At 54.4% G+C, this 23,803-nt stretch overlaps 1 protein-coding gene across 2 annotated transcripts in view; it reads left to right on the forward strand.

Moving 5' to 3' along the window:
* Positions 1–3,591: 3,591 nt before the first annotated feature.
* PXK (PX domain containing serine/threonine kinase like) overlaps positions 3,592–23,803 on the forward strand; it is a 56,868-nt gene continuing 36,656 nt past the window's right edge. Inside the window, exon 1 of one of the 2 annotated variants that reach the window (XM_075320667.1) lies at positions 3,592–3,757. In XM_075320667.1, coding sequence (XP_075176782.1) covers positions 3,656–3,757 — 102 coding nt within the window. In that variant the 5' untranslated portion in view covers positions 3,592–3,655. Of the gene's footprint in view, positions 3,758–8,188; positions 8,307–23,803 lie in introns of those variants that run through there. The other variant, XM_075320668.1, reaches the window with a different exon arrangement.

Below are 23,803 nucleotides of genomic sequence, written 5' to 3' on the forward strand. Positions count from 1 at the left end.
TGTGTGCCTCTTGTCTCTCTGCTGTGGTACCTGGTTGTGTGCCTCTTGTCTCTCTGCTGTGGTACCTGGTTGTGTGCCTCTTGTCTCTCTGCTGTGGTACCTGGTTGTGTGCCTCTTGTCTCTCTGCTGTGGTACCTGGTTGTGTGCCTCTTGTCTCTCTGCTGTGGTACCAGGTTGTGTGCCTCTTGTCTCTCTGGTTGTGTGCCTCTTGTCTCTCTGCTGTTGTACCAGGTTGTGTGCCTCTTGTCTCTCTGCTGTTGTACCTGGTTGTGTGCCTCTTGTCTCTCTGCTGTGGTACCTGGTTGTGTGCCTCTTGTCTCTCTGCTGTTGTACCAGGTTGTGTGCCTCTTGTCTCTCTGCTGTTGTACCAGGTTGTGTGCCTCTTGTCTCTCTGGTTGTGTGCCTCTTGTCTCTCTGCTGTTGTACCAGGTTGTGTGCCTCTTGTCTCTCTGCTGTTGTACCTGGTTGTGTGCCTCTTGTCTCTCTGCTGTGGTACCTGGTTGTGTGCCTCTTGTCTCTCTGCTGTGGTGCCTGGTTGTGTGCCTCTTGTCTCTCTGCTGTTGTACCAGGTTGTGTACCTCTTGTCTCTCTGCTGTTGCACCAGGTTGTGTGCCTCTTGTCTCTCTGCTGTTGTACCAGGTTGTGTGCCTCTTGTCTCTGCTGTTGTACCTGGTTGTGTGCCTCTTGTTTCTCTGCTGTTGTACCTGGTTGTGTGCCTCTTGTCTCTCTGCTGTTGTACCAGGTTGTGTGCCTCTTGTCTCTGCTGTTGTACCTGGTTGTGTGCCTCTTGTCTCTCTGCTGTTGTACCTGGTTGTGTGCCTCTTGTCTCTCTGCTGTTGTACCAGGTTGTGTGCCTCTTGTCTCTCTGCTGTTGCACCAGGTTGTGTGCCTCTTGTCTCTCTGCTGTTGTACCAGGTTGTGTGCCTCTTGTTTCTCTGCTGTTGTACCAGGTTGTGTGCCTCTTGTCTCTGCTGTTGTACCAGGTTGTGTGCCTCTTGTCTCTCTGCTGTTGTACCAGGTTGTGTGCCTCTTGTTTCTCTGCTGTTGTACCAGGTTGTGTGCCTCTTGTCTCTGCTGTTGTACCAGGTTGTGTGCCTCTTGTCTCTCTGCTGTTGTACCAGGTTGTGTGCCTCTTGTTTCTCTGCTGTTGTACCAGGTTGTGTGCCTCTTGTCTCTGCTGTTGTACCTGGTTGTGTGCCTCTTGTTTCTCTGCTGTTGTACCAGGTTGTGTGTCTCTTGTCTCTCTGCTGTTGTACCAGGTTGTGTGCCTCTTGTCTCTCTGCTGTTGTACCAGGTTGTGTGCCTCTTGTTTCTCTGCTGTTGTACCAGGTTGTGTGCCTCTTGTCTCTGCTGTTGTACCAGGTTGTGTGCCTCTTGTCTCTCTGCTGTTGTACCAGGTTGTGTGCCTCTTGTCTCTCTGCTGTTGTACCAGGTTGTGTGCCTCTTGCCTCTCTGCTGCGGCGCCTGGTTGTGTGCCTCTTGTCTCTCTGCTGCGGCGCCTGGCAGACGTCTTCCCCTCACGTCTCTGCTGAAAGGGAATGTTGCAGACATATACTTTAGCCCACTAATGTTATGGTTCTGTATTGTGTCCATACTATGAAGAACATGCTGCCTGCTGGTGGTGTGGTGTGGGCTATGCAGCACTGGAGAGAAGCAGGTGAGCATTTTCCTCCCCTTCTCCACGAGCCATCACTTTATTTTCATGTCGTTATTGGAGATTTTTTTGGTACAATTTTGGGGCAAATAACATTTTTTGGTCACATTTTATTTGGATTTTTCAGACGTATAATGAACAAAAATTCACATATTGTTTTCACTGGACTGTGGCTCAGTGGTTACCATTAAACAGTGGCCGCATGGGTAGCACTGTACAGCGGTCAGTAGTTAGCACTATAGGGTGGCTCAGTGGTTAGCACTGTATGGTGGCTTTGTGGTTATTACTGTACAGTGTCTCGGTGCTTAGAACTGTACGGTGGTGTTGTGGTTAGCACTGTATGATGGCTCGGTGGTTATCACTGTACCATAGCTCGGTGGTTATCACTATACTGTTGCTCAGTGGTTAGCACTGTACAGTTGCTCAGTGGTTAGCACTGTATAGTTGCTCAGTGGTTAGCACTGTACATTTACCTGTAAACTTCGAAGTGACCAGTGATAAAACCGTACATTTATATCCTGGATCTCCCGGCTGATTGTAAAACACAATGCCTCTTAAAGGGGAACTGCATCTATAGATATTTAGGAGTTACTCTGTATATAACCTACAAAATGGCAACAAGCAAAAGAAGTAAATGAAGATAAAAAAATGGTGGTCACCAAAGACAACATTGTGGTCCTATATAATAATCCGGGATTTGGCTTTATATTGCTGTATACGTTGCAGAACACGTCCCAAACAAACGGGGATTGAGGGTTTCTATTGTTGAATTAATGTCAAAACTGATGGAATAAGACTGTGACCACCGGGGCAAACGACGGGGACTGTGACCACCGGGGCAAACGACGGGGACTGTGACCACCGGGGCAAACGACGGGGACTGTGACCACCGGGGCAAACGACGGGGACTGTGAACACCGGGGCAAACGACGGGGACTGTGACCACCGGGGCAAACGACGGGGACTGTGACCACCGGGGCAAATGACGGCGACTGTGACCACCAAGGCAAATGACGGCGGCCATGAAGGGTACACCTTTCCTCACCATGTAATGTGCCAGAGCAGGAGATTGATGCCATCTCAGTCCAGCAGACCTTTATTTGCGCCTCCGTTTGAATCCATTGGCTTCTATGGGAGCCATATATCGGATCTATAAATCACAGATGCAGAAAATAGTGGATACATGTGTCACAGTCACCCTCCCAGGTGGGCACAGGCACAGTCACAGTCACCCTCCCAGGTGGGCACAGTCACAGTCACCCTCCCAGGTGGGCACAGTCACAGTCACCCTCCCAGGTGGGCACAGTCACAGTCACCCTCCCAGGTGGGCACAGTCACAGTCACCCTCCCAGGTGGGCACAGTCACAGTCACAGTCACCCTCCCAGGTGGTCACAGTCACAGTCACCCTCCCAGGTGGGCACAGTCACCCTCCCAGGTGGGCACAGTCACAGTCACCCTCCCAGGTGGGCACAGTCACAGTCACCCTCCCAGGTGGGCACAGTCACAGTCACCCTCCCAGGTGGGCACAGTCACAGTCACACTCCCAGGTGGGCACAGTCACAGTCACCCTCCCAGGTGGGCACAGTCACAGTCACCCTCCCAGGTGGGCACAGTCACAGTCACCCTCCCAGGTGGGCACAGTCACAGTCACCCTCCCAGGTGGGCACAGTCACAGTCACCCTCCCAGGTGGGCACAGTCACAGTCACACTCCCAGGTGGGCACAGTCACAGTCACACTCCCAGGTGGGCACAGTCACAGTCACCCTTCCAGGTGGTCACACTCCTCCTTCCCGGACCCCGCACGTCTCCTCCGCGCCGTCACTCGCTCGCTGTCATTTATCCCTTTAAACCACGCCCCATCCCGCAAGTGCCACGCCTTTCCCTCGTGACAGTCACACCTCTCTCCACCCACTTTGTCGCCGCTGCTCCGCCCCGCGCGCCTGGCCCCGCCCCGCGGCACTGCCGGGCCTGCGCTCAGTAGTCCGCCTGCCGCCGCCGGGATGGCGTTCATGGAGAAACCGGCGGCCAACAAGCTGCTCCTGGATGACACGGTGCCGCTCACCGCCGCCATAGAGGCCAGCCAGAGCCTGCAGTCACACACGGTAGGAGCCTGCGGAGACCCCCGGCCGTGCTGTGTATCTGCGCCCCGCACCGTCCGGTGTGTACAGTGTGCGACGGTCACCGGGAGACGGCGGAGAGCGCGGACATGTGACCTGGATATAGGAAGTGTCAGAGCCGAGTGACGTCACCGTGTGCGCATTATAGACAGAGTGCGACACTGCAGGAGCCCGGTGTGTACGAGTGTGACCCTGAGTGTGGACCCGGGGGGTGCCGGGAGTGTGACCCTGAGTGTGGACCCGGGGTAGGGGGAGGTAACCCTGAGTGTGGACCCGGGGTAGGGGGAGGTGACCCTGAGTGTGGACCCGGGGTAGGGGGAGGTGTCCCTGAGTGTGGACCCGGGGTAGGGGGAGGTGAACCTGAGTGTGGACCCGGGGTAGGGGGAGGTGAACCTGAGTGTGGACCCGGGGTAGGGGGAGGTGAACCTGAGTGTGGACCCGGGGTAGGGGGAGGTGAACCTGAGTGTGGACCCGGGGTAGGGGGAGGTGAACCTGAGTGTGGACCCGGGGTAGGGGGAGGTGAACCTGAGTGTGGACCCGGGGTAGGGGGAGGTGAACCTGAGTGTGGACCCGGGGTAGGGGGAGGTGAACCTGAGTGTGGACCGGGGTAGGGGGAGGTGTCCCTGAGTGTGGACCGGGGTAGGGGGGGTGGCGGGAGTGTGACCCTGAGTGTGGACCGGGGTAGGGGGAGGTGACCCTGAGTGTGGACCGGGGTAGGGGGAGGTGACCCTGAGTGTGGACCGGGGTAGGGGGAGGTGACCCTGAGTGCGGACCCGGGGTAGGGGGAGGTGACCCTGAGTGCGGACCCGGGGTAGGGGGAGGTGACCCTGAGTGCGGACCCGGGGTAGGGGGAGGTGACCCTGAGTGCGGACCCGGGGTAGGGGGAGGTGACCCTGAGTGCGGACCCGGGGTAGGGGGAGGTGACCCTGAGTGCGGACCCGGGGTAGGGGGAGGTGACCCTGAGTGCGGACCCGGGGTAGGGGGAGGTGACCCTGAGTGCGAACCCGGGGTAGGGGGAGGTGACCCTGAGTGCGGACCCGGGGGGTGCCGGGAGTGTGACCCTGAGTGCGGACCCGGGGGGTGCCGGGAGTGTGACCCTGAGTGCGGACCCGGGGGGTGCCGGGAGTGTGACCCTGAGTGCGGACCCGGGGGGTGCCGGGAGTGTGACCCTGAGTGCGGACCCGGGGGGTGCCGGGAGTGTGACCCTGAGTGCGGACCCGGGGGCTGCCGGGAGTGTGACCCTGAGTGCGGACCCGGGGGCTGCCGGGAGTGTGACCCTGAGTGCGGACCCGGGGGCTGCCGGGAGTGTGACCCTGAGTGCGGACCCGGGGGCTGCCGGGAGTGTGACCCTGAGTGCGGACCCGGGGGCTGCCGGGAGTGTGACCCTGAGTGCGGACCCGGGGGGTGCCGGGAGTGTGACCCTGAGTGCGGACCCGGGGGGTGCCGGGAGTGTGACCCTGAGTGCGGACCCGGGGGGTGCCGGGAGTGTGACCCTGAGTGCGGACCCGGGGGGGTGCCGGGAGTGTGACCCTGAGTGCGGACCCGGGGGGTGCCGGGAGTGTGACCCTGAGTGCGGACCCGGGGGGTGCCGGGAGTGTGACCCTGAGTGCGGACCCGGGGGGTGCCGGGAGTGTGACCCTGAGTGCGGACCCGGGGGGTGCCGGGAGTGTGACCCTGAGTGCGGACCCGGGGGGTGCCGGGAGTGTGACCCTGAGTGCGGACCCGGGGGGTGCCGGGAGTGTGACCCTGAGTGCGGACCCGGGGGGTGCCGGGAGTGTGACCCTGAGTGCGGACCCGGGGGGTGCCGGGAGTGTGACCCTGAGTGCGGACCCGGGGGGTGCCGGGAGTGTGACCCTGAGTGCGGACCCGGGGGGTGCCGGGAGTGTGACCCTGAGTGCGGACCCGGGGGGTGCCGGGAGTGTGACCCTGAGTGCGGACCCGGGGGGTGCCGGGAGTGTGACCCTGAGTGCGGACCCGGGGTAGGGGGAGGTGACCCTGAGTGTGGACCGGGGTAGGGGGGGGGTGCCGGGAGTGTGACCCTGAGTGTGGACCGGGGTAGGGGGGGGGTGCCGGGAGTGTGACCCTGAGTGTGGACCGGGGTAGGGGGGGGGTGCCGGGAGTGTGACCCTGAGTGTGGACCGGGGTGGGGGGGTGTCGGGAGGGTGACCCTGAGTGTGGACCGGGGTAGGGGGAGGTGACCCTGAGTGTGGACCGGGGTAGGGGGAGGTGACCCTGAGTGTGGACCGGGGTAGGGGGAGGTGGCGGGAGTGTGACCCTGAGTGTGGACCGGGGTAGGGGGAGGTGGCGGGAGTGTGACCCTGAGTGTGGACCGGGGTAGGGGGAGGTGGCGGGAGTGTGACCCTGAGTGTGGACCCGGGGGGGGTTGCCGGGAGTGTGACCCTGAGTGTGGACCCGGGGGGGGGTGCCGGGAGTGTGACCCTGAGTGTGGACCCGGGGGGGGGGGGAGGTGACCCTGAGTGTGGACCCTGAGTGTGGACCCGGGGTAGGGGGAGGTGAACCTGAGTGTGGACCGGGGTAGGGGGGGGGGGGTGCCGGGAGTGTGACCCTGAGAGTGGACCGGGGTAGGGGGGGGGTGCCGGGAGTGTGACCCTGAGTGTGGACCGGGGTGGGGGGGGGTGCCGGGAGGGTGACCCTGAGTGTGGACCGGGGTGGGGGGGGGTGCCGGGAGTGTGACCCTGAGTGTGGACCCAGGGGGGGTTGCCGGGAGTGTGACCCTGAGTGTGGACCCGGGGGGGGTTGCCGGGAGTGTGACCCTGAGTGTGGACCCGGGGGGGGTTGCCGGGAGTGTGACCCTGAGTGTGGACCCGGGGGGGGTGCCGGGAGTGTGACCCTGAGTGTGGACCCGGGGTAGGGGGAGGTGACCCTGAGTGTGGACCCTGAGTGTGGACCCGGGGTAGGGGGAGGTGAACCTGAGTGTGGACCGGGGTAGGGGGGGGGGGGGTGCCGGGAGTGTGACCCTGAGTGTGGACCGGGGTAGGGGGGGGGTGCCGGGAGTGTGACCCTGAGTGTGGACCGGGGTGGGGGGGGTGCCGGGAGGGTGACCCTGAGTGTGGACCGGGGTGGGGGGGGTGCCGGGAGTGTGACCCTGAGTGTGGACCCAGGGGGGGTTGCCGGGAGTGTGACCCTGAGTGTGGACCCAGGGGGGGTTGCCGGGAGTGTGACCCTGAGTGTGGACCCGGGGGGGTTGCCGGGAGTGTGACCCTGAGTGTGGACCCGGGGGGGGTGCCGGGAGTGTGACCCTGAGTGTGGACCCGGGGTAGGGGGAGGTGACCCTGAGTGTGGACCCGGGGTAGGGGGAGGTGACCCTGAGTGTGGACCCGGGGTAGGGGGGACGTGAACCTGAGTGTGGACCGGGGTAGGGGGGAGGGGTGCCGGGAGTGTGACCCTGAGTGTGGACTGGGGTAGGGGGGGGGTGCCGGGAGTGTGACCCTGAGTGTGGACCGGGGTGGGGGGGGTGCCGGGAGGGTGACCCTGAGTGTGGACCGGGGTAGGGGGAGGTGACCCTGAGTGTGGACCGGGGTAGGGGGAGGTGACCCTGAGTGTAGGGGGAGGTGACCCTGAGTGTGGACCGGGGTAGGGGGAGGTGCCGGGAGTGTGACCCTGAGTGTGGACCGGGGTAGGGGGAGGTGCCGGGAGTGTGACCCTGAGTGTGGACCGGGGTAGGGGGAGGTGCCGGGAGTGTGACCCTGAGTGTGGACCCAGGGGGGGTTGCCGGGAGTGTTACCCTGAGTGTGGACCCAGGGGGGGTTGCCGGGAGTGTGACCCTGAGTGTGGACCCGGGGGGGGGGGGGGGGGTGCCGGGAGTGTGACCCTGAGTGTGGACCCGGGGGGGGGGTGCCGGGAGTGTGACCCTGAGTTGTGACCCGGGGGGGGGGGGGTGCCGGGAGTGTGACCCTGAGTGTGGACCCGGGGGGGGGGGGGTGCCGGGAGTGTGACCCTGAGTGTGGACCCGGGGGGGGGGGTGCCGGGAGTGTGACCCTGAGTGTGGACCCGGGGGGGGGGTGCCGGGAGTGTGACCCTGAGTGTGGACCCGGGGGGGGGGGTGCCGGGAGTGTGACCCTGAGTGTGGACCCGGGGGGGGGGGGTGCCGGGAGTGTGACCCTGAGTGTGGACCCGGGGGAGGGGGGGGGTGACGGGAGTGTAACCCTGAGTATGTGCCAGAGTATGAGATGGCGTGCGCCCCGCCTGCTGGAGTATGGGACGGGGTGGGCCGCAGTGTGGGATGGCGTGCACCGGACTATTGTTTGGGGTGCTGGATTATTGAATCTGTTTTCTGGTTTTGCAGCATTTTCACCAGTTGCCATCAGCCGGTGTCACGGGTACGATCCGTCCTCGCCGTTTGCTTCTGTAGAGCTTAGTTTTTGGTGCACCTGCAGACCTTAGAAAAGAAGCTCAAAAAGCTTAATGTCTTATGCAAATGAGTGCAGAAGTGTCCAGTGGGCGTGTCCGGATCAAACAAGTGTCGTGGTGCATCGGGGGTGTGACGGCCCCTCCCCCTTCAGGTTGATATCCCGTATGTCATCCTCCGACCTCTGAATCTCTAACTTTTAACATTGTTGCATCATTTTGGAATATGGGTGGAGCTTAGGAAGTCGTTGCTGTCAAAGGTTTTTTTTTTTTTGTTTTTTTTTGTGGCATAAACTAAGCCAAAATATCGATGAAATCCATTTGTTGACGTCACCCATGCAGCCAAAACACTCAGAGTGGAGCGGTGTTGCGGAGCCAGCGCTGGACCCGATGAAGGGTTGTGATTTGCCACGCTGTTGTAATTTTTTTTAATCTGGTGTGAAAGCCGCCGTTCTCCTGAATCCGGCGATGTTTTTCTTTTTTTCCTGCGCCCCTCTGTTGCTGAGATATGACCCATTCTTCTCTGTATGTAAATCCAATCTTCTTGCCAAGGGGGTGTGGTCCTCCAGAAGACGCCCACTTGGCGAACAAGACTAAATTTATATACAGGGAAGAGGAGGCCGTATCTCGGGAACGGAGAGGCGCAGGAAAAAAAGAAAAACATCGCCGGATTCAGGAGAACAGCGGCTTTTACATCAGGTATAAAAAAATTACATATTTGTGGCAAGTGACAGGTCAGTCTCTCCAAACTGGATCCCCGCTATATTCTTATTTCTTCATACTGATGTTATAAGTGGCATAAGTCTTTTATATTTCTCTTCACTTATTTTTTTAAGTTTTCGTATTCTTGAATATCAGTAATGTAATTCTCAGTTTCCGATGTAAAAATGCAGACGTGAAAGGGTTAATCTCTCATTGAATACTGGTGAATGGGGCCGGAGCGTGGAGGGGTCTGGAATCTGTGGAGGTGAACGCTGTGGGGGGCTTCCATTTGCTTCCTGTGCATTATTTTCTTACAGAGCTGAACTTTGTGACTCCTTCAGTCCTGATTTTTAACCCTTAATGTACATTTGTGATAAGTGACAATTCTAAACGCTGGTAGAAATATATTCAGTGTGCAAAGTAAATTGCCGGTGGATTCCGAGGAGCTTTAAAGGGGGTCTGCGCCGTCTTCTGTGTCCAGTTATGTGTCGGAGAATATTTGCCAAAACATTTTGGAGTGTTTGTTCTTCTATATCCAGATAGTACTGTTCCTCTGTTACTCCTCCTGGAAATGTATGCATGAATTGACAGTTTGGGGTGTGATTCTGGCCACCGACTGCAGCCTCTAGGGGGAGCTCAACCTTGACTTTACCCATGTATGTCAGTAACCAGTTCTGTGACTTCTCGGTAACACAAACCAGCGAAAAAGGATCCAGCTCCTGCCATAAATATTGATTTTTGTTATTTATGTAGTGTAAATCCCGCTGTTCTCCATAATTCAGCAATGTTTTCTTGTTTCTTAAGGGGCATGATCTTAAAGGGGATCATCACTTGCCATAAACATGTCATTTTTTTACCTGGTGTGAACGCCGCTGTTCTCCCGAATCCTACAATGTTTTCCCCTTCTTCCTACGCCCTTCCATTCCTGAGATATGACCCACTCTTCTCTGTATGCAAATCTAGTCTTGTTAACTAAGGGGGTGTGGTCTTCCATAAAACGCCCACTTGGCTCACAAGACTTCATTTATATACCGGGAAGAGGAGGCCATATCTCAGGAACGGAGAGACGCAGGAAAAAAAGAAAAACGTCGCCGGATTCAGGAGAACAGCGGCGTTTACACCAGGTAAAAACAAATGACATGTTTATGCCAAGCGATGATGCCCTTTAAGATTGCGCCCCTTAATAAATTTGGCTGAGAAAGTAAAATCTGAGCTGTGTGTTAGTCGAGGCGTCCTGATCAGCAGGAATGCACTGTAAAGAGTTAATTTTTCCCTGCAGCGCCACCACTGGTGACACAAAGCATTGCACAATTCCTATGGAGATCTGTGAGGTTTGGAAGTGCCGCATCCTCCAATGACAGACCCTCCTTGTAGCCCCCCTCCTTGTTGATTGATTGACGAGGGGCTTGAACATGACCCCGTTAGTGATGATTCTTTTTATTTCTGCACCAGTCGGTCGTGTCAGAACGGATCACGGGCCGTTTCTCGTTACAATTGATTGTCCTGATGTGAGAACGCAGAATCTGGGATCACAAACGTGTCTGAACCCGTGCCCCGAGCCGACGTTACTGTATGGATATTGCAACATATCCTCCATGTAGGGCGGGAAAACACGTAGCACAATAGATAGCAGCAGACACTGAGTAACGGGCGGTGTAACAAATGTGCAGGAAATAATATGCAACAGCCGAGAATAAGAGGAGACACTTTTAATTCTATGGTGTACAACTCGTTGCCTAGGTTACCGTCCACCTCTGCAGTCTGGCAGCAGTGGCCGGTGTCCTAGGCAAGGAGTGCAGCATTTACAGGTTATTTATGACCAGTTTCACTGTCCCTTCGCTTCTTTGATGCCGCAGAGGTTTGCAGCGCGGGGCTGAGAGCACAGTTCGTACCAGTGGTTTCGGCATTTCACTGGTCCAAAGTGCGAAGAAATTTTATCGTAGCCAATAAAAATAGAAGTATTGGTGTTTGTTGACATCTGGGATCCGGTCTGTTATGATCTGGTAACCGTGAACAATCACAAAAAATCCCATTAATAAGGAAAAAACAAAACCACAAGAGTAGTTGGAAACTGAGCTGACCGCAATCCCCTATCTATCGGACAACACTAGAAGTAGCAGTGGGATGTTCCTAACACACCTAGACACCTCGTCACTGCCGGATAAACTTGCTACACCTCAAAGATAGAAATGAGGAATCCTAATTTGCCTCGGAGCAGTCCCCAAAGAAATAGCAAGCCCCCAACATGTAACGACGGTGATGTAAGAAAACACAATACACAGAAAATATAGATCAGCAAAGGTGAGGCCCGACTTACTAGATACGACAGGCCAAATAACTGATTGCGGCCAGCAAAAAAAACCTGCAAAAAATACCAAACTCCTGATAGAAAAAAGATCTGAGACCACACGGACTCTCCCCCACTATATCAGGTACTCTTGTGCCAGACACTTTAAACAGAACTGTAGATATAATGGTAAGAAACAAAATCACAGAACAAATAATATTCTAAAGTGCAAATACTCGAAACATGAACAGGGATCAAGCTTCCTTTCTTGCTGGAGGAACTACCCTGCTCACAAAAGCAGAGAGACAGATCCTCACAAACTAAAAAACCAAACATGGAACCAAATAGAATAAGCAAAAAAAACATTGAGTGCAATTCCAGCAACTAAGCACAAAAACTAGTATACTTAACTGGAGTAGATTCAGGCACAGATTAAATGGTAGAAACTGTAGGGAAAACTCCCAGCCATCTTCAGAAGTAATAGGAAACATTCACCACCGGCGGCCGACAGGCAGAAAATGCTCTCCTAAATACTCTAGGCTGATCTGCAATAGGACTTCCTGGATTCCCAATTAACTCCAACACCTGTTTGAGTCACAGATTCAGACTCCGCTTCATTACTATTCCTGGCCACCAGAGGGAGCTCCACACCAGCATCCACTCGGATGACATTCACAACACCTGTCGTTGCATTTTACTCCTGTCACCACCTGCCCATGTAGAATATTGCGCCTGTGCATCCTGTGGGTCGGTACCTGCACAGTTTGTGGATCGCAGTGTGAGCTTCCTGCTGTGGGCAGGAGAATAGTTTCCATTCTGAGCATATAAGAACCGATCGCCATTAGTTTGTAAATGTATCTAGATTTACAGGACCCAGACATCAATAGTCAGTGGTCACTGGAACAAAGCCCACTGACTACCTGCCGGCCCACCCAGCACCTCTTCTGATTGGTAGACCCCATGAGATCATGCATGTGTCTCGCCATAATGTGAAGACTTGGCATCTCCTCCTGTAGTACAGCACTGATATTACAGCAATATACCAGGAAGACTGAGGATGGAGTGAAGCGCGTGGCGCTGTTTTGGAAACTTTCTGGAAGAGAAATGCAGAGAGCTGTGGAAAGTGAATTTTGTGACGTGTCCACTCCACACGGACTTCTGCTCGGCGCGGGCCTGCACCCTTCTGCTCGGCGCGCTCTTCCGTTCAGCGCGGGCTTGCGCTCTTCGGCGCGCTCTTCTGCTCTTCGGCGCGCTCTTCTGCTCTTCGGCGCGCTCTTCTGCTCTTCGGCGCGCACTTCTGCTCTTCGGCGCGCACTTCTGCTCTTCGGCGCGCACTTCTGCCCTTGACCTTGATACATCTTCGCTTTATCTGTGAGCAGAGCTGACTTGGTGTAACCCCCCAGAACTGCCGTGATGCTCGGTGCAACGTTGGCCACGTTTTCCAGCTGCTTCTCTCCCCGCTGATGACAGCAGCTCTTTGTGCGCCCGTCCATATTCGTGTTTGTGATCCGGCGTTTCGGCTAAGCGCACAGCTCTCCTTTTGTCTCGATTGTTCTCCTGTTATAACAGGACTTTACTTGTGGATCGGCGCTTTCCCGCATTGATGACGGCGGAAGAGACTTGTGCTCTAAACATTGTGCATAAACCGGGGAACACAAAGCGGCTGTAGGAGCCGGAGGACGTGGGGAAATGAGAGGGGTTGTCGGAAGTTCAGTGCTCTGTACACTGAGTAATGGCGGTTTTCAGATTTCTTGTGATTTTCCTTAGTGCGTCTTTTTCCCATATAGCTGGCTCCTTCTCTGCTTGTCCGTACTCGGTTAAACCTACATTTACCTATAATGTTGTAATTGAAGGCTGACTCAGGTGGCTGTGCATTGCCTGAGTATTTAGGTAGTAGTGCTTACCTATAATGTCCTCGTTCACGGCCGGTTCAGGTGGCTGTGCATTGCCTGAGTATTCATGTAGTAGTGCTTACCTATAATGTTGTCATTGAAGGCCAGCTCAGGTGGCTGTTCATTGCCTGAGTATTCAGGTAGTAGTGCTTACCTATAATTTTATTGAAGGCCAGCTGAGATGGCTGTGCATTGCCTGAGTATTCAGGTAGTAGTGCTTACCTATAATGCCCTCATTCACGGCCGGTTCAGGTGGCTGTGCATTGCCTGAGTATTCAGGTAGTAGTGCTTACCTATAATGTTGTTGTTGAAGGCCGACTCAAGTGGCTGTGCAATGAATGAGTGTTCAGGTAGTAGTGCTTATCTATAATGTCCTCCTACAAGGCCGGCTCAAGTGACGGTGCAATGCCTGAGTATTTAGGTAGTAGTGCTTACCTATAATGCCCTCATTCACGGCCGGTTCAGGTGGCTGTGCATTGCCTGAGTATTCAGGTAGTAGTGCTTACCTATAATGTTGTTGTTGAAGGCCGACTCAAGTGGCTGTGCAATGAATGAGTGTTCAGGTAGTAGTGCTTATCTATAATGTCCTCCTACAAGGCCGGCTCAAGTGACGGTGCAATGCCTGAGTATTTAGGTAGTAGTGCTTACCTATAATGTTGTCCTTCAAGGCCGGCTCTGGTGGCGCTGCATTGCCTGAGTATTCATGTAGTAGTTTTTACCTATAAAAATGTTGTCATTGTAGGCCATCTCAGGTGGCTGTGCATTGCCTTAGTATAAAGGTGGTAGTGCTTACCTATAATGTCATTGAAGGCCAGCTCAGGTGGCTGTACATTTCCTGAGTATTCAGGTAGTAGTGCAGGGCTGCTACCACAAGCTTTGAAACAGTTAAGGCTCATTTCTCACTTGGTTCGGTTACACTCAGATACCTAAGTTCTATGAAGTGACCATTTTTTAGTATCTGTTGCTCTTCGCACTCTCAACTCTACTGTATCAAGGCATCTGCCAGTCTCTTCATCTCTACTATTCTGAGGTGCTACCAGCACCTTCATTCTCCAGCAGCATGGTGTGTGGTTCCATACTCCTTCTGCTGTTCCTGGGTGCTATCCACACTTCTATCTGCACATTCGGCTCCACTGATCCACCCGTCCTGTGTATCCGGCTCTAATGGTCTTCTCTGCTCCACATACAAAGGTTTACTCCGCTGCATCATCGCCTCCGGTCTGTGCTGCTCCGCTGCATCATCGCCTCCGGTCTGTGCTGCTCCGCTGCATCATCGCCTCCGGTCTGTGCTGCTCCGCTGCATCATCGCCTCCGGTCTGTGCTGCTCCGCTGCATCATCGCCACCGGTCTGTGCTGCTCCGCTGCATCATCGCCACCGGTCTGTGCTGCTCCGCTGCATCATCGCCTCCGGTCTGTGCTGCTCTGCTGCATAATCGCCTCCGGTCTGTGCTGCTCTGCTGCATAATCGCCACCGGTCTGTGCTGCTCTGCTGCATAATCGCCACCGGTCTGTGCTGCTCCGCTGCATCATCGCCACCGGTCTGTGCTGCTCCGCTGCATCATCGCCTCCGGTCTGTGCTGCTCTGCTGCATAATCGCCTCCGGTCTGTGCTGCTCTGCTGCATAATCGCCTCCGGTCTGTGCTGCTCTGCTGCATAATCGCCTCCGGTCTGTGCTGCTCCGCTGCATCATCGCATCCGGTCTGTGCTGCTCCGCTGCATCATCGCCTCCGGTCTGTGCCGTTCACTCTGTTTTAGCAAATAGTATAGTATAATTGTAAACGGAGACATCCAGCAAAAAGAAAAAGTATAACATGGGCATTTGTCAGAAGGGAACCCGTGGGCGATGCACGGTATACGTCTCTGTGCCCATACAGATGCAATGTGAATACTCTCCAGTCGGCAGATGTCTGTAATGTCTGCAGTCCGGTCTCTTTCTGTAGTTCTACTTCTCCCAGAGAGAGTTGATTCCTCCAGGATGTGTAAATGTAACTTCACTTTTAGGAATAAGTAGCAGAAGTTGTGGTGTCGGCAGAGTTTCTATTGCTTGTGACGTGGAGGTGGGTGACTGTGGCCGTGGTTTACCACGTGGGCTCGGTGCCTGTCACGTCTCATCGGGGGTGCAGCTTCCGCCGAGGTTCCTGGAAGGCGGCACATGTGCTCTGAATACACTGTCCTCCAGAAATACTCAGAAATACCCTGTAATATCAGCGGAGAAGAAACCCTGATATTGGGAACATCTGTGCTGTGAATTCTCACCGCAGCTTGTTGTGATTTCTCGCAGCTGTAAACATTCAGGAGAAATGGCCAAAATCGCGAGAATCATCATTTTATTATTTTATTTGTATTTGCCTTTATCTTTTCAGCCGAGCTGCTGGACATATTTTCCTCTGTGATTAATTTAAATGGGCTGTTTTATTGTTTATTTTTTGTTTAAAATTGCAAAATGCTTATAAACCCAGCCGCTTTCACAATTTACCTCTTATTGTTTTGATGCATTTTTACTTTTCAGTGCACTGTTTTGAGTAGTAGGTTATCGGCCTCCTATGCAGAGTATGGCAAGGAGCGAGCGCCATTTGCAGGCTCAATCCTTTAGAGCTTGTGGGTTCTGCATCTGTCGGCTGCAGCGTCCCTGCGCCTTACCTGAACTGCAGAGGAAAAGTTACCTCTGCAAGTGACCTGGCAGAGCGCTCAGTTTGGACCAGTGAAACAACCGTGCCCCCGGTCTGAACTGTCTGTCATAAGGAGCGCACCCACCTGGGAGATTTTACCTTTATCTACTATTGCACATGTCAAATATTACACTGCTGTAGTTCAGCAGGGAATCTGCGCATTCGCATTGTGAAGGAGGAATCATTTTCACTTACAAATGTGGCCCATCTGACGCTCAGCATTGTGCTTGGTGATGTACGGCTCGGCATTGTGCTTGATGATGTACGGCTCGGCATTGTGCTTGGTGATGTACGGCTCGGCATTGTGCTTGGTGATGTACGGCTCGGCATTGTGCTTGATGATGTACGGCTCGGCATTGTGCTTGGTGATGTACGGCTCGGCATTGTGCTTGGTGATGTACGGCTCGGCATTGTGCTTGGTGATGTACGGCTCGGCATTGTGCTTGGTGATGTACGGCTCGGCATTGTGCTTGGTGATGTACGGCTCGGCATTGTGCTTGGTGATGTACGGCTCGGAATTGTGCTTGGTGATGTATGGCTCAGCATTGTGCTTGGTGATGTATGGCTCGGCATTGTGCTTGGTGATGTATGGCTCGGCATTGTGCTTGGTGATGTACGGCTCAGCATTGTGTTTGGTGATGTATGGCTCGGCATTGTGCTTGGTGATGTATGGCTCGGCATTGTGCTTGGTGATGTATGGCTCGGCATTGTGCTTGGTGATGTACGGCTCGGCATTGTGTTTGGTGATGTATGGCTCGGCATTGTGCTTGGTGATGTATGGCTCGGCATTGTGCTTGGTGATGTATGGCTCGGCATTGTGCTTGGTGATGTACGGCTCGGCATTGTGCTTGGTGATGTACGGCTCGGCATTGTGCTTGGTGATGTACGGCTCGGCATTGTGCTTGGTGATGTACGGCTCGGCATTGTGCTTGGTGATGTACGGCTCGGCATTGTGCTTGGTGATGTACGGCTCGGCATTGTGCTTGGTGATGTACGGCTCGGCATTGTGCTTGGTGATGTACGGCTCGGCATTGTGCTTGGTGATGTACGGCTCGGCATTGTGCTTGGTGATGTACGGCTCGGCATTGTGCATGGTGATGTACGGCTCGGCATTGTGCTTGGTGATGTATGGCTCGGCATTGTGCTTGGTGATGTATGGCTCGGCATTGTGCTTGGTGATGTACGGCTCGGCATTGTGCTTGGTGATGTACGGCTCGGCATTGTGCTTGGTGATGTACGGCTCGGCATTGTGCTTGGTGATGTACGGCTCGGCATTGTGCTTGGTGATGTACGGCTCGGCATTGTGCTTGGTGATGTACGGCTCGGCATTGTGCTTGGTGATGTACGGCTCGGCATTGTGCTTGGTGATGTACGGCTCGGCATTGTGCTTGGTGATGTACGGCTCGGCATTGTGCTTGGTGATGTACGGCTCGGCATTGTGCTTGGTGATGTACGGCTCGGCATTGTGCTTGGTGATGTACGGCTCGGCATTGTGCTTGGTGATGTACGGCTCGGCATTGTGCTTGGTGATGTACGGCTCGGCATTGTGCTTGGTGATGTACGGCTCGGCATTGTGCTTGGTGATGTACGGCTCGGCATTGTGCTTGGTGATGTACGGCTCGGCATTGTGCTTGGTGATGTACGGCTCGGCCTTGTGCTTGGTGATGTTCGGCTCGGCCTTGTGCTTGGTGATGTATGGCTCGGCATTGTGCTTGGTGATGTATGGCTCGGCATTGTGCTCGGTGATGTATGGCTCGGCATTGTGCTTGGTGATGTATGGCTCGGCATTGTGCTTGGTGATGTATGGCTCGGCATTGTGCTTGGTGATGTATGGCTCGGCATTGTGCTTGGTGATGTGCGGCTCGGCATTGTGCTTGGTGATGTATGGCTCGGCATTGTGCTTGGTGATGTATGGCTCGGCATTGTGCTTGGTGATGTACGGCTCGGCATTGTGCTTGGTGATGTACGGCTCGGCATTGTGCTTGGTGATGTACGGCTCGGCATTGTGCTTGGTGATGTATGGCTCGGCATTGTGCTTGGTGATGTATGGCTCGGCATTGTGCTCGGTGATGTGCGGCTCGGCACTGTGCTTGGTGATGTGCGGCTCGGCATTGTGCTTGGTGATGTATGGCTCGGCATTGTGCTTGGTGATGTACGGCTCGGCATTGTGCTTGGTGATGTACGGCTCGGCATTGTGCTTGGTGATGTATGGCTCGGCATTGTGCTTGGTGATGTACGGCTCAGCATTGTGCTTGGGGATGTACGGCTCAGCATTGTGCTCGGTGATGTGCGGCTCGGCACTGTGCTTGGTGATGTGCGGCTCGGCATTGTGCTTGGTGATGTATGGCTCAGTCTGTCGGTTCCATAAGATGCCAATTATTCATCATGTTTGTGGCCTTTATGTTTCAATTTTATAATGGAAACTGTCAGCAAGTAGACCCGCAATTCTCTTCTAGCTTCATACTATAGACCACGGCTGTGCAAGATCTGCACGACACAAACACCTCCAAATAGTATCCTAAATCCAGGCTGCAGGTGACTGTAACAAACCAAAAAATACCAATTACCAGCGGCCGGCTCTTGCCGATGATTTTTACATTTTTTTTTTTTTTTCCTAAAATAATTATTTGTCTTACGTTTCCAGTGGAGTTCTCTTCGGGGATTCTCCCGCCGGTCGTAGGACGTACAGTCACATTATCACAAGGTGGAGATCACGCGGTCACGGCTTTTTTTTTTTTTTTTTATTGTCGTGTTTTCTTGACTTATTTTTATCACCAGGTAAAGATAAAATCTCCCTGAGACGCCAGCGACGAGAAACCTCCCTGCACGGTCCCATTATATGGAGGAAGAGAGAGGCCTTGTCACCATTGCCGCTCGCTCAGTAGCCCCCCCCCCCCCCGATCATAGAGGTATATTATGGAGTCACCGCTCATTTATTATATCTCATTGACGTATATTTCGGGGCTGGAGAACCACAGACATCAGTCATTTCAGTGAGTAATTAACATACTGTGCTTATCCTTCTGCCACATCCACAGACCCCTGTAATGTTACAGAGCGGGGGGCCGAGTGCTGAGGAGAAAAGGGCAGAAACGTTCCTACAGCTGCCCCCATAACTGCCGAGTCCAGATCTCCTCTGGTAACAGCAGCACAAACACTGCACCTGTAATGAGCTTCATGGCGGAGCAACTGCAGCCGCACATCACCAAGCACAATGCGGAGCCGCACATCACCAAGCACAATGCCGAGCCGTACATCACCAAGCACAATGCTGAGCCGTACATCACCAAGCACAATGCCGAGCCGTACATCACCAAGCACAATGCTGAGCCATACATCACCAAGCACAATGCTGAGCCATACATCACCAAGCACAATGCTGAGCCGTACATCACCAAGCACAATGCCGAGCCGTACAGCACCAAGCACAATGCCGAGCCGTACAGCACCAAGCACAATGCCGAGCCGTACATCACCAAGCACAATGCCGAGCCGTACATCACCAAGCACAATGCCGAGCCGTACATCACCAAGCACAATGCGGAGCCGTACATCACCAAGCACAATGCGGAGCCGTACATCACCAAGCACAATGCGGAGCCGCACATCACCAAGCACAATGCGGAGCCGCACATCACCAAGCACAATGCCGAGCCATACATCACCAAGCACAATACCGAGCCGTACATCACCAAGCACAATGCTGAGCCATACATCACCAAGCACAATACCGAGCCGTACATCACCAAGCACAATGCCGAGCCGTACATCACCAAGCACAATGCTGAGCCATACATCACCAAGCACAATGCCGAGCCATACATCACCAAGCACAATGCCGAGCCATACATCACCAAGCACAATGCCAAGCCGTACATCACCAAGCACAATGCCGAGCCGTACATCACCAAGCACAATGCTGAGCCGTACATCACCAAGCACAATGCTGAGCCGTACATCACCAAGCACAATGCTGAGCCGTACATCACCAAGCACAATGCCGAGCCATACATCACCAAGCACAATGCCGAGCCGTACATCACCAAGCACAATGCCGAGCCGCACATCACCAAGCACAATGCCGAGCCGTACATCACCAAGCACAATGCCGAGCCGTACATCACCAAGCACAATGCCGAGCCGTACATCACCAAGCACAATGCCGAGCCGTACATCACCAAGCACAATGCCGAGCCGTACATCACCAAGCACAATGCCGAGCCGTACATCACCAAGCACAATGCCGAGCCGTACATCACCAAGCACAATGCCGAGCCGTACATCACCAAGCACAATGCCGAGCCGTACATCACCAAGCACAATGCCGAGCCGTACATCACCAAGCACAATGCCGAGCCGTACATCACCAAGCACAATGCCGAGCCGTACATCACCAAGCACAATGCCGAGCCGTACATCACCAAGCACAATGCGGAGCCTCGGATAAAGACATGTAAAGCCGCCACTGGACTCTGGAGGAGATGTGTTCTGTGCAGTGACGGATCTCACTTTTCTATCTGCGTGTGATGGAGGCGTCTGGTTTCGGTGATGGAGGACGTCACCCCCTGACTGCATTGTGCCCGCTGTACAGATGGTGGAGGAGGAGGATGTTATGGGGCGTATTTTTAGGTGTCTGTCTACACTAATGAAGGGAAATCTTCAGCACAAGACATTGTGGACACTTGTAGCTTCAGCTTTGTGGGAGCAGTTTGGGGAAAGTCCTTCTCTGCTCATACTCTGCGCACACGCTCCATACAGACATGGCGGGGGGAGAACATGATGGACGTTTTATAGTCATCCGTTTTTCTTGCGTTTGTAACATCCATTTGTTTTTTTTTCTTACGGGATCAGTTTGAAATGGACGATAAATAGAATTCATGGATCCTGCAGGATAAATGTTTATTACACGGCTTTATTACTATTTTGCACAATTTCTTGCGCAGGTTGCATGTTGTGTTCCCGGCAGTGCTGTGCAGGAAACGCTCCGCGCCGCTCTGTGATTTCACGTTTCCTGCACTTTCCTATGTTGAAGCTTCTTCTGTTTTCGAGGCCGTTCTCTTCCGATGTTTCCACATTTCTCTGATTCAGCAGAAGTGTCGCTGTAATCCGGCGTTTCCTGCTCCTTCCCTGCGCCAGGATTTCACAATCTGCGGTCGCCCCCGGGAGGACGGGACCTGATGACCCCACATCGGCTTCTCCCGCACCAAATTCTAAGGAAACAATGTCCAAGAGTTCATAGAAAAGTTGGAAACCGTTCTTGTAAAGTATCAGTGTGTATATTGTGCGACATTAAAGCGATGGTGGGGCTGATGAGGGACGACTCTTCCTCTGCAGTCGCCCCCCGGTGCCCCCCGATGCCCCCCGATGGCTTCCTTGTGCCGTGTCCTCACGTTGTCGCTCATCCGTGCAGCGCTGTTCTCGTCTGACAGTGACCGGAGGAGCTCGGCCAACACCAATCCAAGGGGGCAATTCAGAGCCCCCTCTCAGGATCGGAGGGGAGGGTCCCGGTAATCATCATCTTATTACCTGAGGACTGGAAATAACTCTTCAGGATGTGGTTACAAGAAGATGACATTAGCTGCGACACCGGATGTGCGGCCAAAGAGCACTATAGTGCAAGTGTACAGGATGGGGACCCCCAGAGACCACCACCGGCAGCTGCCACTGATTGTTGAAATCAATGTCATTTTTCTTTCAATTTTTCTGTATTACAAGAGCTATTATTCACAATAGGTGATAACACAGCTCACCTCCTCCCCCTTCCTGTCCAATCACTAATATCGCTTCTATACAGTAGATAACACAGAATCCACCATTCACAATAGGTGATATACAGAAGGAGGAGGAGAGCTGTGATATCCCCTATTGTGAATGGTGGATTCTGTGTTATCTGCTGTATATAGAGGTGCTATCAGTCATACAGAAGGAGGAGGAGAGCTGTAATGACTGATAGCACCTCTATATACAGTAGATAACACAGGATCCATTAGTCACAATAGGTGATGTCACAGCCCACCTCCTCCTCCTCACAACACCTCTATATACAGCTGATAAAACAGGATCCACAATTCACAATAGGTGATATCACAGCTCACCTCCTCTTTCTTTACAATGACTGATAACACCTCTATATACAGCTGATAACACAGGATCCGCCATAGGTGATATCACAGCTCACCTCCTCCTGTACCATAAATATCACCTCTATATACAGGAGGTAACACAGGATCCACCATTCACAATAAGTGATGTCACAGCTCACCTCCTCCCCCTTCCTGTACAATGACTGATATCACCGCTATTTACAGTAGATAGCACAGGATCCACCATTCACACAAGGTGGTGTTACAGCTCACCTCCTCCTCCTGTACAATGACTGAAAATAATAAATATACCCTGGCCAGTCCTCTGCTGTTCTCAATACTGCTCCCTGGTCCAATCCATGACGCGCCACAAATGGCTGATACCTGACTTTGTTTTTTTTTTATCACTGGCCATACAGGGTCCCCTCATAGCCAGTGAGGGGCTGCTGGTCATCTCCTGCTATTTCCAGCTGCAGAGAGCAGTCCTGGATCATTGCACCCTATGAGCCGTATGTGTAATTACACCAGAGTCTTCCCGTTCTGCCGTCCGGCAGCTCTGAGCTCTGGATGCTGCGATGGCCGTGATCTGATGTGAGTACACGAGGGGCGTGCTGCGCTCTGCGGCCCCGGATGCTGCGCTCTGCGGCCCCGGATGCTGCGCTCTGCGGCCCCGGACGTCCTCGTGTAGCAGGAAAGCTCTGCGGAGGGTCCGGTATTCTTAAAAGACTTACATGCTGGAATTCAGCTAAGCTTGTGTTTTTCAGCTTAAGGGGAAACTGTGATCAGAAAACGTCATTTGTCAGGTTATGTTACATGTACTTGTTTCATGTGTATGGGATGTTTGTATATAGCAGGCTATGTGGGGGCTCATACTGTGTAGAGGGGGCTATGTGGGGGCTCATACTGTATATAGCAGGCTATGTGGGGGCTCATACTGTATAGAGGTGGCTGTGTGGGGGCTCACACTGTATAGAGGGGGCTGTGTGGGGGCTCACACTGTATAGAGGGGGCTGTGTGGGGGCTCACACTGTATAGAGGGGGCTGTGTGGGGGCTCACACTGTATAGAGGGGGCTGTGTGGGGGCTCACACTGTATAGAGGGGGCTGTGTGGGGGCTCACACTGTATAGAGGGGGCTGTGTGGGGGCTCACACTGTATAGAGGGGGCTGTGTGGGGGCTCACACTGTATAGAGGGGGCTGTGTGGGGGCTCACACTGTATAGAGGGGGCTGTGTGGGGGCTCACACTGTATAGAGGGGGCTGTGTGGGGGCTCACACTGTATAGAGGGGGCTGTGTGGGGGCTCTCACTGTATAGAGGGGGCTGTGTGGGGGCTCACACTGTATAGAGGGGGCTGTGTGGGGGCTCACACTGTATAGAGGGGGCTGTGTGGGGGCTCACACTGTATAGAGGGGGCTGTGTGGGGGCTCACACTGTATAGAGGGGGCTGTGTGGGGGCTCACACTGTATAGAGGGGGCTGTGTGGGGGCTCACACTGTATAGAGGGGGCTGTGTGGGGGCTCACACTGTATAGAGGGGGCTGTGTGGGGGCTCACACTGTATAGAGGGGGCTGTGTGGGGGCTCACACTGTATAGAGGGGGCTGTGTGGGGGCTCACACTGTATAGAGGGGGCTGTGTGGGGGCTCACACTGTATAGAGGGGGCTGTGTGGGGGCTCACACTGTATAGAGGGGGCTGTGTGGGGGCTCACACTGTATAGAGGGGGCTGTGTGGGGGCTCACACTGTATAGAGGGGGCTGTGTGGGGGCTCACACTGTATAGAGGGGGCTGTGTGGGGGCTCACACTGTATAGAGGGGGCTGTGTGGGGGCTCACACTGTATAGAGGGGGCTGTGTGGGGGCTCACACTGTATAGAGGGGGCTGTGTGGGGGCTCACACTGTATAGAGGGGGCTGTGTGGGGGCTCACACTGTATAGAGGGGGCTGTGTGGGGGCTCACACTGTATAGAGGGGGCTGTGTGGGGGCTCACACTGTATAGAGGGGGCTGTGTGGGGGCTCACACTGTATAGAGG

Source organism: Anomaloglossus baeobatrachus, chromosome 8, assembly GCF_048569485.1.
Source record: "Anomaloglossus baeobatrachus isolate aAnoBae1 chromosome 8, aAnoBae1.hap1, whole genome shotgun sequence".
Classification (NCBI taxonomy): Eukaryota; Metazoa; Chordata; class Amphibia; order Anura; family Aromobatidae; genus Anomaloglossus; species Anomaloglossus baeobatrachus.